We start from the raw sequence: 15,522 nt of genomic DNA on the forward strand, positions 1-15,522 counted from the left end.
GTGACTGGTCCCTTTTTCCACATTGGATGCTATTTCTTTTTGTTAGAGGTTTGCCAGAAGCTCCTTGCTTATTCATGCAGGTCTTTTGTCCTCTTCACTTGATTTCTTACTCATAGGGATGCACCTGCCCCCTTTGGTGCATCCCTATGAAAAAGAAATTAAACAATCTGGAGGTTGGAGGATGCTCTACTTGAGTATTAACCAGTTCTCTTGGACCTTCCTACCTTCTAGGGCCATCACTCATAGGATTCTCCTCCAGATTCCTTTGGCCTTGAGAATGCCAAAGTTAGCTCTCATGCAGTCCAGGCTGTAATTCCAGTTACTGCCCAGCTTCCTTCACTCAGGATCTTGAATTCCACTATCTCATGGTCACTGCAGTTAAGGCTGCCCCCAGTCTTCACATCCCCAGCCAGTGCTTCCTTGTTTGTCAGTACAAGGTCCAGCAGCACACCTCTCCTCAATGGCTCCTCCATCACCTGTGTCAGAATGTTACCATCAGTGCTCTGCAGGGGCCTCCTGGGCTCCTGTCTGCCCACGAGTTATTTCTCCAGCAGAGATCAGAGTGGCTGAAGTTCCCCATGAGCACCAGAGCCTGTGGCTGTGAGGCTCCTTCCAGCTGACTGGAGAACTCCTCCTTGACTTCCCCTTCCTGACAGGGTGGCCTGTAACAACACCCACAGAAGTGTCACCCATGTTGTCCCTTATGTGTTGACTTCTCACCTGTGAGCTCCTGTCTGGTTCTTCACCCATCCTGAGGCAGAGCTCGATACATCCCAGTTGCTCTGTCACATAAAGAGCAGTTCCACCACCTCCCATTGCTGGCCTGTCTTTCCTAAAAAGGATGCTGCCATCCTGGATGACAGCATTCCAGTCATGTGAGCTATCCCACCATGTCTCTGTAACTGCAGAGAATGTGCACACAGATCTCTAATTCTGCCTGGTTTTTCTCTGTGCTGTGTGTTGGTGTACAGGCATTTCAGAGAGGTAATGGTTCCTGCAGGTTTTCCTGGAGGAAGGGATGCAGGACAATCCACCAAAACCATGGACACCTTTGAGGTGGTTCTCCTTCTGGATCTCATCTTGGTAGTCAGATCAAGAACATTTGTTGTTACTGTGGTTGGCCTGGCTTCCCAGCCAACCCACAGCATTCCCCAGCTGGATGTGATGTAGTGAATGTTGCCACTTTGGACCTCACACCCTGAGTCCTTCAGTTTAATGCCTGCTCACTGAGTTGGCCAGTCTTTCCCAAAGATCCCCTTGCCTCTTCTAAACAGGTGGATCCCTTACAGGATAGTAAATAGGTGTGGATATTCTCAGTTCAGCTGAAGAAAGAGTAGAGATAATTTCTCACAGGCTGAGCCTGGGAAACTTAGAGGAAAGAATGAAAACAATTATTATCTCTCTTTCTGTAACCTTTGTTTAGAGATATAATTCTCCAGAGTGTGCAATTCATAGTTCACCAGTAGTGTGAGAGAAGATTCCTAAAGGCCAATCAGGTCTTAAGTCCACCATTGTTTCTTGAAGAACTACAGATTTTTAATAATAAAGTGTCTTTTCATGCTTTCTGATGATGGAGTCTCTGTATCACCTTTGTCTGTCCCCAATACCCCTTCAGTGATAAATGGGCATTATTTTTTATATTGACAACTTCTGGTGGGGAGTGTGTTAATATATAGAAGGAGAAAATCTAACAGCAGGGCCTGAATTTAGGAAGAGAGAAGCATTCTACCAGAATTAGCATCCTGAAAGGGTCATGGCAATGAAATGCTGCTGTCACTAGATTTTGTGTATTAATGTTAATTAGCATTGTCATGTGCTAGGATTCCAGCAAACCAGTCTTTAGATGTCTCATTCTTACTTAGAAGCCAGTAATAATTTGTGTAAAAATCTCATGAAGTTAACAGCTCTTTTTCTAGATAACTAGAATGTATGGCAGAAAGCTAGGAATTTCTCAATGAAGGTAGTTGCATGTTTTGGAAGACCTCTGGACTTCTGGTCGCATCTCAAAATCAATGAGTGCTTTTAAGTCTCTTTCTGTGTTTCTTGCTGCTTCCTGTCATCTCCAGGTTGACCTGGAATATTTCTTGCAGGTAGGTAAAGAATGTCAGAATTCTTAAGCAAAGCTGGATATTAAACAATGCATGAAATGAGCATTAGCATTAATTGGAAAGATGCTGTAAGGCAGCTGCTGATCTTTTTGCCACTTACTCAGATGGCTTTCAAACTTGGAATATCAAACTGGAATTATCTCTTGTTTTTACTCATGATTAAGCAACCAAATACTTATTAGTTATAATAAGATTTGTTATTAAGTGACCATGGTGAATATTTCATTTGAAGCTCAATTACACATGAGAGGGGCAAGTGCAATAGCTGCTTATGTTTGATAGCTTTTTATGCAGGGAGATCAAAAGGGTTTGTGGTGCTAATTATTTAATGCTCTTGATGGAGGTCAGTAAATAGGCCAGTTGGAGAGCTTGGAATTGGACAGGTTTAACAGTTGGATGGAATCAGTGGCAACTGAAAGAAAAAGAACAGGTAGGTAGTATCCCAGAATAGAGTGAGGGATTGTAGCCCATCAGGCTCACAATTGTTCCTGAGGAGTGCTGCTACTGAAGTGCCTTAAGGGTGGTGTTCTGTCCTGCCTGTTTGCATCCTGAGTAACTTAACAACTCTGAAACTGTGCTTACTTTGTCCTTTAGTGTGATGTTATTGTTCAGGTGGTTTAGTGAGGAGTAATTTCTAAAATACTTAGTGAGAAACTGGTTTACTGAATGTCTGAAACCATGGACAAAAGGTTTTTGTCCATGCTCTCCTCTGACATCTCTGCTTTGTGGTGATTTTGGAGGACTAAAACACAGACTCCTAGACCATGAAAGATTACTTTAGGGCCTTACTGTCTGGCAAGAATTAAAGTCCACCGACTCATAGTAATTCAGTTCTGAAGTGCTTTCTTTTTTCACGCTTTTAGAAGGAAGCCATATACTCTTCATGGCAGCAGACTCCCTTGGCTTTTTTTGCTTTAGCATTGTTCTTTCTCTCTTACTGCTGACTACAGTGTAAATATTACTCATGTAAGTGGTTGATAGTTTACTGTATGGGAGGCAATCTCTGATGCTTCCTACTGGGCTAATTTCACTACCTAAAAACCCATAAGATTGCTTCCTTTAAAATAAAGCACATTTTAGGCTCTTTTTCTCTATGTTTGCATTAGCAGCTTAAGAACAGCAACTCCTTTGACCTGCCTTGTTAAACAGGGAGCAAAAGCAAGAGTGACCCAAGGGCTTTTTGTAGGTGCAGTGAATGCTCTGCAGTTGGATGTGTTTTGTATCATAACTCAGTAACTTAAATAGTTGATAGTTTTGAATTGGAGAAGTTCTAACATAGTGGACCATTGAGTGCATTTTATACTGGCAATATTACTCAAGTGCTAGCTTTTTTATAGATAGGAAAAAGCAAGCAGAGGAAGTGAAACTTCTGTGCTATTCTACAAGACAGCCCTGTTCCAGGGCTCTGTGAACCAATAAATGATGCATTTGTCTTCAGTGGCTTTCCCACTGGGAACAGGTAGCAGTGGCTTTCCCATTGGGAACAGAACTGAAAATACTGTAGGGTCCAAACAGCAGTTAACTGATGCAAAATTACTGTAAGTGTTAACAGGTTTAGGGTTTATAGCAGTTCTTGGGGTGAAAGGAATCAGATCCTGGTGCCATCCAGCTTGTGTTACATGTTGTTGTCAAATCAGTCCTTTGTAAATTAAAGTTGAAACCCTTATCTCCTTCATGTAAAGCCTTTACTGAAATGCTGCATCTCACCACACATTCATCAAAAGAATCTGGTTTTACAGTACTGTCTGATGTGGCTATAACATCCCTTACCGAAATTATCCACAACAGAGAGGAGTTTAAGGTGTTTTTTATCAAAGTCAGGAAAATACTGATGGCTGTGCAATAATGCAGCATCTGCACGCAGTGGTTTCTGTCTGGAGAGTTGCTCTTGTCGAATGCAAGTAATCAAGTTTTGATTAGTTGAATAAATCATTATCTGTTGTTGAGTTGAGATGCGTAGCTGTGAAGCAGCATAAAGTTACTTTGCTTGATTGCTGCTTGGAGAGGTTCTAAAGCAACAATTTAGTTCAAAGGCGCTCAGGTTCTGTGTAGCTTACTTCTGTCTACGTTGTATCTGGTGCATCCTGTTTCCTCACTTCAGATTACAAAATAATTGAGAAACATTTTAAAACTGCAATGTTTGTAAAGTTAAAAGAAGGAAATAGGCTTGTCTACTGGCCTCATGTGTGGGGTTCCTGCTGTGTGCTCTTTGCATGTTGCACGCAGTAATTAGTGCCCAGTTCACTATGACTACCTGTGAAATGCTTGAGGTGTAGATAAGCTGGCTCAACAGTAACAGTCATGGAATCCCAGAATGGTTTGGTTTGGAAAGGATCTTAAAGATCTTCTAGTTCCAGTCCTCCTGTCCATGTGCAGGGGTACCTTTCTCTAGACCAGATTGCTCAGAACCCCATCCAACATGGCCTTGAACACTTCCAGGGGTGAGGCACCTGCAGCTTCTCTGAGCAGCCTTTTCCAGTGCCTCACTGTCCTCACATTAAAGAATTTATTCCTTATATCCAATCTAAATCTACTACTCCCTTTCAGCTTAAGTCCTGTCACCACATGCTCTTGTAAATAGTCCCTCTCCAGCTTTCTTGTAGATCCCCTTCAGCTACAGAAGGGTCGCAGTAAAGTCACCCCAGAGCCTTCTCTTCATCAGGCTGAGCAAGCCCAACTCTCTCAGCCTGGTCTCATAGGAGAGGTGCTCCAGCCCTGTGGTCCATTCTCTGGCCTCCCTGGTCAATGTCCCTCCTGTGCTGAGAACCCCAGAGCTGGATGCAGCACTCCAGGGGTCTCACAAGGACAGAGTAGAGAGGCAGAATGCCCCCCATTGCCCTGCTGGCCACACGGCTTTGGATGCTGCCCAGGATGCATTTGACATTCTGGGCCACAGGTGCACATTGCTGGGTCATGTCCAGTCTCATCCTCCAGAATCCCCAAGTCCTTCTTGGCAGGGCTGCTCTCAGTCCATTCACCCTCCAGCCTGTTTTCACATCACGGTTTTCCTTGATCCAGGTGCAGCACTTTGCACTTGGTCTTGTTAAACTTACAGTTAATACTGTTAATCATACTGTTAATTATAAAATGTATTTGATGTCTTTGCTGCTTTATCTATGGGAAAAAAAAAATCACCTGCCCGTTGCAGATCAATTGTAACCTCCTAATCAGATTCCAAGTCATTGTGGCCATGACTATCAAAATTGCTTTTATTCAAGAGTGTTATCTCTATACAGCATAAGGTTTTACACAGGATTGCCAAATCTTATTTCTTTTTCTCTGCTATTGTGCATCTCTGCTGAGAAATAATAAAACGAATTTCACTTTTTTAAAAATAGTACAGTTTCACACTTGGGATCTTAAAGATAGTGAAATGTTTTTCTGTTACTGCTGTAGAGCTGTGCCTGCAAACTGTCACATTGTCAGTGGAGTGTACTATTGGTCCTGATGGGAAGTTAGTATTTTTTTAGAGCTTTGAAAGTAGAGGGTGGGAGGATTAGGTTCTGTGTAGCATAAGGAGCGACTTCACGCACTCACACGTACAACTGCCAAAATAGTTTTTTTGAACTTAAGTGAAGCAACCTGGAGGAAACATTTGGCAAACTTGTGCTGTGGCCAGCAGCTTTCTGCCACCATCTTCACCATTTGCTTCATGTTTCAATTTTAAGAGATGAAAAGAATATTTTAGTGAAAAGCAATTTCTTCCCATGGGTGATGGAGTCATAGGAGGCTCCTCAAGTTCATGGCAGTTCACTAACACTTCTTTTTAAATACCACAGCAGTTCCCTTTTGTGTAATGTAAATTCAGATTCACGTTAATCTTCCAGTCCTGGGTTGCTTCTGCCATGAGCAGGTAACAAATGAAGAGTGGAACTGGAGTGAACTGATTCTTTCTGACATAGGCTCACAAATTGGTTGAATGGCAGGTTTTTTGGGGTGTATTTTGTACTTGCTATATTGAATCCAGAGTGACAGTTTTGTAAGCTGCTCTGTGGTTTTCTGCAGTATTTCCTTTCTTGCAGTCCCTTCCTGTCCAATGTGTGGTCTCTCAGTTTCTTCCTTTCTGGAGACATGGGTTCAAGGGGACTTGCCTGCAAGTTCTTTCAAAAACCACCAACTTCATCCCTTCCCTTTCCTTTAGCTGGTTGTAATACCTCGGATAAATAAGGTCAAACAATCCGCATGTGCCTGTTCATTTTTTCACTTCTCTTCTGTCATTTCCAGATATCCCTGTAATTCTTGATTATCCTGAGCCTGTTTCAACCAAGCGTAGCAGAGAAGAATATAGATTGCAAAGACAGTGCTGTCCTTGAAGGCTTATTGAGGCTGAAATCACTGAAATAGCCAAATAGATAGCTGCTGATAGATAAATATAAAGCTTCTCACATACAGATCTGCCTGAAAACTCTTAACCTGTGCAGTAGGGGACACAGTGATGAGCAAAGGAGAAGAAAGCTCTTTTTGTAAGAGTCATGTTATGGGAGTTGGACTGCAGAGGAATGCTGGGATGGTGCAGCACATGACTTGAATGTGCTATAGGCTGTCATGGTCCTGGTATATATTTCTGTTAATTGTTAGGGTGCCAGAGACCTGGAGAAAATGATAGCCCTTCATGTTTAGAGTATTTCCAGAGATCCTGCAGAATGGGAAGGTGGGTTTCTGCTCTGGAAGAAATTATTGTCCTTTCCATAGGAACTTCACGAGCAGTGACCAAAAAACACTTACTTGAAAACCTTGGGAAAACTATGTCAGGGGACAAGAAGGATGTCAAATTGGAAATAAAGCTGAAATTCTTCAGTGGAGTTCTCCAGAGTCAGGAGACGTGACTTGGATTTAGCCTTTACTGGTTTCTAATTTTTCCTGCATTTGTGTACAGCATATGAAAAATGCATTTTGTGTCTGGAATTGGAACTTGGAAAACTAAGTTCTGTTTGGGAGCGAGACTTCTGTCTAGTAAGCTACTGACTGACTCATGAATCACCTTGGTGGTTGAAATGCTCTTTTATATTCCTAGCGTCTCTAATATAAGTGTGAGTTTGAACTGGGATTGGTTTATATATCACGTCTGTTGCAAATATAGAGAATTGAATTTGAGTTTTGTTTATCTTTTCCTTCCCTCCAGTTAAAAAAATAAAATCAGTGGACTATATAAAAGGGAAACTTAGAGATAATTTGAAGGTGTTTTGTTCCTTGTTTGTTTTTGATCTGTGGTTACTAGTATCTAGTTTTCTATGAACAGTTATTCTAAACCAGATTTTTCTTGTGCTCTGGCTGCTGTCTCTGGAGAAGAAGGAGAAGACAGAAAGATGTCTGGGGATAAAATGTTTAACTAAACATTAAATAACTGTCTAAGTAATAACTTATATTAGATAATTGTCCCAAATGGTTTCTCCCTCTTTTTTCTGGGGTACCGGCATGCATTATACAGGAGAAAAAGTTCTTGTCTTTGTTCCTGGTCATTCCAGCATGATTTTCTTCCAGGTGTGGCTAAACATTACATATTACTTATGGCTTTACTGTGGAAGCTCAAGGCAATGTCCCAGATGTGCTTTGTACCCTTTGCAGCCAGAGCAGGTGCGGATGTTGTGACCTGTGCTTGTCATCCCTGAAACGGGGCTCATGCACAGCTCACTGCCACTTCTGGCTGCACATTCACTCTGCTTTAGGAATGTGCAGCCACATGACCTCTTCAGAGGGCCAGAGGCTCTGGTTTTGACAACTCATGGTCTGAAATCTGTCAGGAACAATAGGCTACAAGAGCAAGAGAATGGTCCATGCTAGAAATGTTAAAAGTAAATAATTTTGAAGTCTTAATTTTTCAAGATTTTCAGAGAGGACAAAAAGCGTCATTGAGTATGATTTGACATAAAGTTGATAGCCTCTGAATTCAGACCCCAAGTGACAAAAGTAAACCTGCTTGGAGAAATGGGATCCAGTAAATGTTAACAGAGGCAAAATACAGTTGCTTCCCTCTTTTCTTATTTCTTCTCCTTCTTGAACCTTCTTCCTTTTGTCCCTGCTGGAACCATTCTGGCTCAAAATACATCTCTTAAATAAGTTGTCCAAAAGGACTTGGAGTGTGTTCACTGTAGGGTTTCAGAAAGATGTTAGCTCTTATAGAAAGGAAAACAGCTACATAAGCACAACATCTGAAACACTGAGCACCTCTTTACGTGCGTGTGCTATTATTACTCTCTTCCAGCAGCATCTTGGCTGGCTTGTTAGTGCATTAATATGGACTGTTTGTTTGGATGACGCTGAATCTGTTGCTGAGGTTGTTTGGCTGCCTTTGTTTAAAGATTTTTGGGGGTATGATGTTGCCTCACACCTCGTGGTTACTGAATTATTTAGCTGAGACCTGTCTTGTCTCAGAATTCTAACACAGAAGCTACTCTTTGAAGTTGTATGAAGAATTGCAGGGGTTTCAGATGTCTCTGCTGATGGTTTTCTATGGCCAGAGGTGTGAAGCACAGTGGCTACTTCCAGGTAATTTATCATCTTTTCCTGCAAAGTAATGGCTCACTTTCTTTTCCCCAAGTGGACCTTGGATACTCTTCAGAAAAAGTGGTAGTTGAATGTATGAAATTTAGTGATACATCTTATTTTACTTCATCATAATTACTTCATAATTCTAATTGAAAACTACTAATAAAATGAAGAAAAACATGTAAGAGAGGAACTGCAAGAATCTGATTTTAGAGGACACTAAAGCAAGTGAGAATTACTGTAGTTGTACTTTAAAACAATTTATATGCATTCTGTTGAGTGATGGAAGAAAGCTTTGCTACAGCTGTACTTAGTAGCTAATCCTGGAAGAGATGATTCCTTCCAAATTAATGCTGTTTATCCCTATTAGATATACTTTTTTTTTTGGTCTGTACACTGATAGTCCCTGACCTTGTCCTGGCCTTGTAAAACTGTGCAGGTTGGTGTATTGATGTGCCTTAGGGCCACATTAAAAAACTTGCCTCTTGCTGTGGTACCCAGTCTGTCATAGTTCAAAACCTGTGAGTTGTAAGTCTTAGATTTCATAGATTTGGTGTAGGAGTAGGAAGCATTTTCTTAAAAGGCCAGCAAGCTCTGAGTCTGGCTTCTTTCCTGATGTTCTCCCATCCGTGGTGTTACCATTGCACCATACACACCTTCCTGCAGAGACTGCCTTTGCTTTAGAGTGGACTGTCGGAAGTCTTCAGTGTCTTCTTGTGTGGTCTATCAAGTCATGAGATAATTTGAAAAAGCAAAAACCACTATCTTGTAAAATTTGTAACCATTTGTCTTGTAAAATTGCTTTTTTTTGTTGAAGAGTTGTTTTGTTCTAGGCTGGTGATATGATACTGCAGTACTTAACTGGTGCTTGCCTTGAGCATCATGGTGGAACCATCTGCATTACTATGGCTGAGGGCAGTGTTCTCTTGCTACAAAAAGTGGCTGTGCAGTAAAGTTAAAAATATGTAGCACTTGAGATCATAATGAGATTCTGTAATCACGTGTTAAACACATTTTGATGCTATTGTTAGTATTTAATGTTTTATAAATAGCCGTGCTGTGCAGCATGAGATACAGCAGTTGTTTTGCACCCAGTTTTATATAAATCACGTTGAATAAAGGCAGTGTTATTGGTGTTTGCAGCCTGAAAAATATTTTTATGAGTGTCTCTTTTTGTTTCTTAGTCTCACAAAGACACTAATTTGCTTGTAAGGCACCCAACATCAGTGCCAACAGCACTGCATAGAGCACTCTTAACTGTACTGCTGTAACAGGATCTCTAGCCATTGTAAATTGTTTCCCTCACTTCTGCCTGCTTCTGTCTCTTCTCACAGCAAAAGCCAAGTCCAAATGTGGTGCCACGTTCTTCCCCTGCGCCAGCGGGATCCACTGCATCATTGGCCGCTTCCGGTGCAACGGCTTCGAGGACTGTCCCGACGGCAGCGATGAGGAGAACTGCAGTAAGTGGGAGCCTGCTTGCAAGTGAGGGCACTGCTGCTTATTTCAACTACTAATTGATGCTACTTAGAAAGGAAACATTCAGTAGCCTTCCATTTCTGAGTCAAATATTCTCCCTGTCATTTACGACCAAGACAATCCTTGGTTTTTCACTTCATGAAAATTAGTCTGCCATTTTTTTTTAAGGTCCATCTCAGTCTTGCTTTGTATATAATGCCTGTGTGTTACTCCAAGCCCCTGAAATTAGTTTTAAGCTGCATGTTTGCTTTGAACATGTTCTCTGTACTCAGATGTCACTCAGATTGGACAAATATTTAATACAATTTGAATTGTTCCATTTTTATTTGACTGTTTCATGTCACTGAAGAATATAATGTATTTGGTCATCAGCGCATCTGGGTTTCTCTGTTTATACATGTTCTCAAACAGCAAAAAAGCAAATAATGGTATATTTAGTGAAACAGGTTCTTGGAAGGAGAGGCAGATTCTTGAAGCCAGACATGCCTGCCAATGCACAGCAGCAGGGAAGTTGTAGCAGAGAGATGATCTGAAGTACTGCTTGTTTTGGGCTAAACCCTCTGCATGTGGCTACACAGATCCATTTGTATCTGTAAGTCTAGCAGGAATATAGCATAGCAGTAGGGAAACATTATGTTGAATTCAGCAGCTCTGTTGTTACTATCATGAGCTGGTAAAAGCATGGGTCTCTAGGTGAAACCTAGCAGCAAAATACTTGCTCATTCTTCTGTCAGAGGCATGCTGAGGTTTTGTTTTCAATGACTTCTAAAGGTCAGGAGGAGGACAACAGACAGCAGCTTTCAGAGATAACAAAAGGGGCAATCTTTAGCGTGATCTGTCGCTGTCTGCTTGGTGGAGGACTTGCCTTTCTTGTTAGTGGTTGGTGTGCTTCCACATCATGGACCTCTCAAGGTGGCATCTGTTGTTGTCCTGGAGAGTCTGGTTTGGGCCCTGCAAGGACTGTGTGGCTGTGGCAGGGAGTCAGCATTTCTGTGGAGAAAGTGAAGCCAGAGAAGCATTGAAGGCTAAGGAAATTACTCTGGGTTGCACTTGAACAAGTGGACTAAAAATAAGATTTGACAAAAGTGCTTTGAATATCCTTAAGGTGGTGGACTGACAAGTGGCAGGTCTCAACTGAAAGTGCACCAGCTTATGGAGTTCATTAGGAATGACAGAATTTCCTGTGAGCTTGTAGTGTGTAGCTCTAATGGGACCTTAAAACTGATCATAACATGCCACGCTGATCTCCCCATTATTCTATGCCAGTGAGGCACTTGGTGGTTTTAGCATGTCTAAATGTCTAGTTACTGCTTATGAAGAGGAACAGCCATTTTGGTTCTGAGGTGACCTCAAAAATCAAAGTGGTATGCAAGTGTGCAAGAGTTTCAAACCAAAGGAGTTCTAGCATGTTTGTGCTAAACAAGCTCTTGGGGAGCTGGAGAAATTGGGAGTGTTTGTTATTTTTCCTGCATGTTATATGCAGGGCAGACTTTAAAGTTTCATTCATTTATTTTTAAAAAACTCTTTAAATGTAGCTTTTACTTTAAAGACAAAAAATGGAAGCCAGTTAGTATTTGGAAACAAATTCCCTTTGTTATTGTGGCAGAGAAGCAGTTTGGAGTAGACAGGGCATCTAAGCAGCCTTTTTAAAATTTTCAGTTGGAAAGTTGCCTTCTGTTTCAGTCACCCCATTACCAAAAACTGTTTGGAGTTCAGAGAAGAGTACCAGAAAGTATTTAAAGGACAGAGACTGATTTATGAGTAGATATTAAAACCAGCTAAATTATGCATATCTCAACTAAGTGTTGACTGCGTTGAAGGGATATGGTTATATATTACATATATGAAGGGTGTAAACATTGTTCCTTTAAAAGGAGTTGAAATTCAAACAGTGAGAGGCTGAGATTTCAACATTGCTGTTATATCAATTCAAAATAGTGAAGAGAATGGGGAAGAGAATCAGAGGTAAATAAACCACTGCCTGGCAGTTCTCAGTCAAAATTGTTGTCTTATAACATGAAACTTCAGCTAAACTGAGCTTTCTGTAATGGGAATCAACAGGCAGTGTTTATGGTAGGCAGTTCTACCCTCCATATGTCTTCAGTGTGAGCAAATGTGGAACAGTGATCATGATTGGGCTCTCATGAAAATGAACAGAAGGCTTATCACAACTGTGGGTGGGCTAAATCTCTGCTAATTGTAATGAATCTTGAATAAATTAGAAGTTTCAGCTCTCCCTGGTTAGAGAGCCACGGCTGGTTTGATTGCCAAGTTACTCCCACATACTCAGCGAATTGACCAGCTGTTGAGTTATGGCCCTGTGGTTGATGCTTATCAGCTATTTAACTGCCTGAGCAAGAGAATTCCTAATGAAAGGTCTCAATTTCTCTTTTTGCAGCAGCAAATCCCTTGCTTTGCTCTACTGCCCGATTCCACTGTAAAAATGGTCTTTGCATTGATAAAAGCTTTGTGTGCGACAGTCAAAATAACTGCCAAGACAACAGCGATGAAGAAAGCTGTGAAAGCCCTCAAGGTAGGCACAGGGGTTTTATTCTCTTCTGCAATATTATACCAACTCAACACAGAACAGGCTCAGCAGAAAATATTCTATTGGCTTGCTCTGTGTTGGCTAGCACTGCAGATAGTGAGGGTGAAATGTGTAGGGAGTGTGCACATGCATACATTGCATTCTCAGTGCTCAGAAGAGTGGCATCTTTTTCAGGTTAGTAAAAATACACATTGCAAGAAGTGCTTGTAACCTGTGCTCCAGTGCTCACTGAAGTTGCTGGGAATCCATTTAGTACTTCTGGGAGATGGATTGGACCTGGGGGGATTGATAGTAAAACCTGAGTTGGAGGTGAATCTGTCTGTTTACCGGATGAGTAAATTTTGTGTATGATTAAAGCTTCAGATCTTCATTGTTCAGTTACCTTCTGAAAGATATGTTTAACTTCAGGACAGGTCTACAATGAAAGCATTTATTCTTACCCTTCTCTTGAAGACAGGGAAGACAATTTTTATTTGAAAATTTTTGTGTGTTGAGTCTTGGGAGAATCTCAAAACACAGTGACATTTTTATTCTTTTTAACCTATCATAAAAGTCTACAGGTAGTGTTTCTCAGTTTCGTTTTCTGCAACTTAATACCACAGTATTTTATAAAGCAAGAAGTATGTATGATGACTTGAGGCTAACAAATAGTATGTATTGGGCATCTGTTGCTAAACATTTTAATGTCTGAGTTTCTACCAAGAAGCCAGAGTAGAAAAAATATGGGAGATGGTAGATATTTTCAGGGGAGATGTCGTGTGCTTCAGCCTGTAGAAAGCAGGACAGATGAAGAGAGATAAAGCAGCATATGAAGGAAGTTGTAATTAGTGAAATTGAAGGACAATTACTTTACTGTCTACTTGTACTGATGAATTAGTCCTTTGTGGAAAATAAAATAATCCTAAGCTTAAGATGCTGATGAAAAATAATCCTGAGCTGATAAATATTCTTGACAACTCACAGAGGGAGAGGAAGAACACGCAAAAGCAATGCTAACAAAATGGGTTTATAGCAGTGGTGTGTGACAGACTCTTCTGTGTCATACCTCTGCTTAACCTATGAGCTCTTTTCTTGGCTCCACATGTAAAGGTTGGAGGGGTCATCTTGCTAACTCTTCTGTGTGCTGAGCTACATCACAGCCTGGGAATGTGGCTGTGCTCGGAGCAGAGCCTTGGAGAGGGTCTGGTCTGGCCTGCCCCTCCTCAGTCAGGACAAAAGGGCTGCCGAGGGCCTAGCACGTGCCTAGGGCTAGGCTGTTCTTATCTACGGCTCTAAGGCAGCCTAATCACATTAATGTGGGTGGTGAGGTTTCTTTTGCTTTCTCTCTTTTTTTTTTTAATATATTTCGGCTTCTGAAGCTTAAGGCAGCAGTGCTATTCTCTTAGAATGGGATGACTGCTTCCTCTGCAAATTAATTGGCTGGATTGCCTCCAGGTTGTTTGTTGTCATGACAATCTGCTTTTGGAACTGTCTGTCAGGCTCAAGAGAAGAAAAGAGTTGTATTTCATGAAGCTGTTACTTTTGTCGACATAGTTGGTGCTTCTGGAAATGTTAGACTAGTAAGAGGGCAAGCAAAGTAATTCTTTCTCATTATATGTGTGAAAGAGGCCCAAACGAGGAAGAAGAAACTCTCTCCTATAGGACAAGAACAGCCATGGTTGTGGGCTAATTTAAAAAACAAATGGTCCAAGTATGGGGTTGGGAATGAGGAGTTCCCAAAGTGAAATGCTGGTTGTGGGGAACCTGTGTAATTGGCTTTTCCCTTTGGCAGCTCAGAGCCTCCCTGAATGGCTGTTTCACCATCTGTTAAGTGGACAGTGTGTGGGTACCTGTCTTTCAAAGCTAGGATTAAAACAGTGCGATGTGTTCAACTTCCCATCTGAATATCAACGACGATTCCCTCTGGAGCTTGCAGCTATGGGTGTGTCTGTCCTGGCTTGCAAACACAGCAACTACTTTGTGTTAATTGGGAATTAGTTGCTGCTGTGGACAGTCTTTAATTTCTCACAATTCTTTCTACAGCAGATCTAATTACTGTAGTTACAATGTGTTCGTGTTCACACAGTACCCAAGTATCCTGGTCATTAGCTAGAACTCACGTGCTGTGGGAACTTAGGGACAGAGCAAGGCAAATCTGTAGGGTGTTATAAAATGAAGATAGAGGGGTTTCTTCCCACTGGCTGTGTTATGTCAGATGTGGTAGCTTTAGTTCAGTGTAATTGAGTGTAATCTGACATACGAGATTGTCCTTGTGTGCTGTTTTTCTATCTGTAAATGTGTTGATGTAGAAGTCACTAAGCTTCTGAACCACTGCATGATAGTGTTGTTATCACCATTTAACAGATGGGAAAGAGAGGGCATAGAGCAGCTAAAGGAAATGCTCCCAGAGTGCCATCCTGGCTGGTAGGAATAGAGCTTCAGCCGTGCTTGTCTGCTTCAGGGGCATGCCATTAGACTTAATCAATGTTTGCAAACTGTTTTGAGATACTATGACAACATGGGAAATAGAAGTGTGAATTATTAATTGCTACTTTGCCCTCCTTCTGCTCTTGGGTATACTGACAAGCTTTTTAAATTATCACCTTTCCCTGCTCTTCCATGAACTTCAAAGGCCTCCTTTTTCCTGCTGTCATTACTGCAAAGCTCCAGTAGTATATCAGTTTGGTTTGTGTCAGATACTTCTCCATGCATAAGGGTCCTTTCAATCAAGAAGGGTCACTCTGCAGATAGGGAAAATGGGAAAAATGTACTGAGCCAGCTTTGACATGGAACACTTCAAAATGTGCCATCCTCGATGAATAACAGCTTTGCTAGCATGCTGCAATTTGAGATGAACCTGAAGACGTGCATTTATAAAGATTAATTTTAGTCACAAATAAGAGCAGATTCATTTGACAGGAGGGA

At 41.4% G+C, this 15,522-nt stretch overlaps 1 protein-coding gene across 2 annotated transcripts in view; it reads left to right on the forward strand.

Moving 5' to 3' along the window:
• Window positions 1–15,522, forward strand: part of LDLRAD3 (low density lipoprotein receptor class A domain containing 3) — a 107,821-nt gene that overhangs the window by 43,922 nt on the left and 48,377 nt on the right. For both annotated transcript variants that reach the window (XM_030240625.2, XM_050975336.1), the window contains exons 3-4: window positions 9,929–10,054; window positions 12,469–12,603. In XM_030240625.2, the coding sequence (XP_030096485.2) occupies window positions 9,929–10,054; window positions 12,469–12,603 (261 nt within the window). The remainder of the gene's footprint in view (window positions 1–9,928; window positions 10,055–12,468; window positions 12,604–15,522) is intronic.

Source organism: Serinus canaria, chromosome 5, assembly GCF_022539315.1.
Source record: "Serinus canaria isolate serCan28SL12 chromosome 5, serCan2020, whole genome shotgun sequence".
Taxonomy (NCBI): Eukaryota; Metazoa; Chordata; class Aves; order Passeriformes; family Fringillidae; genus Serinus; species Serinus canaria.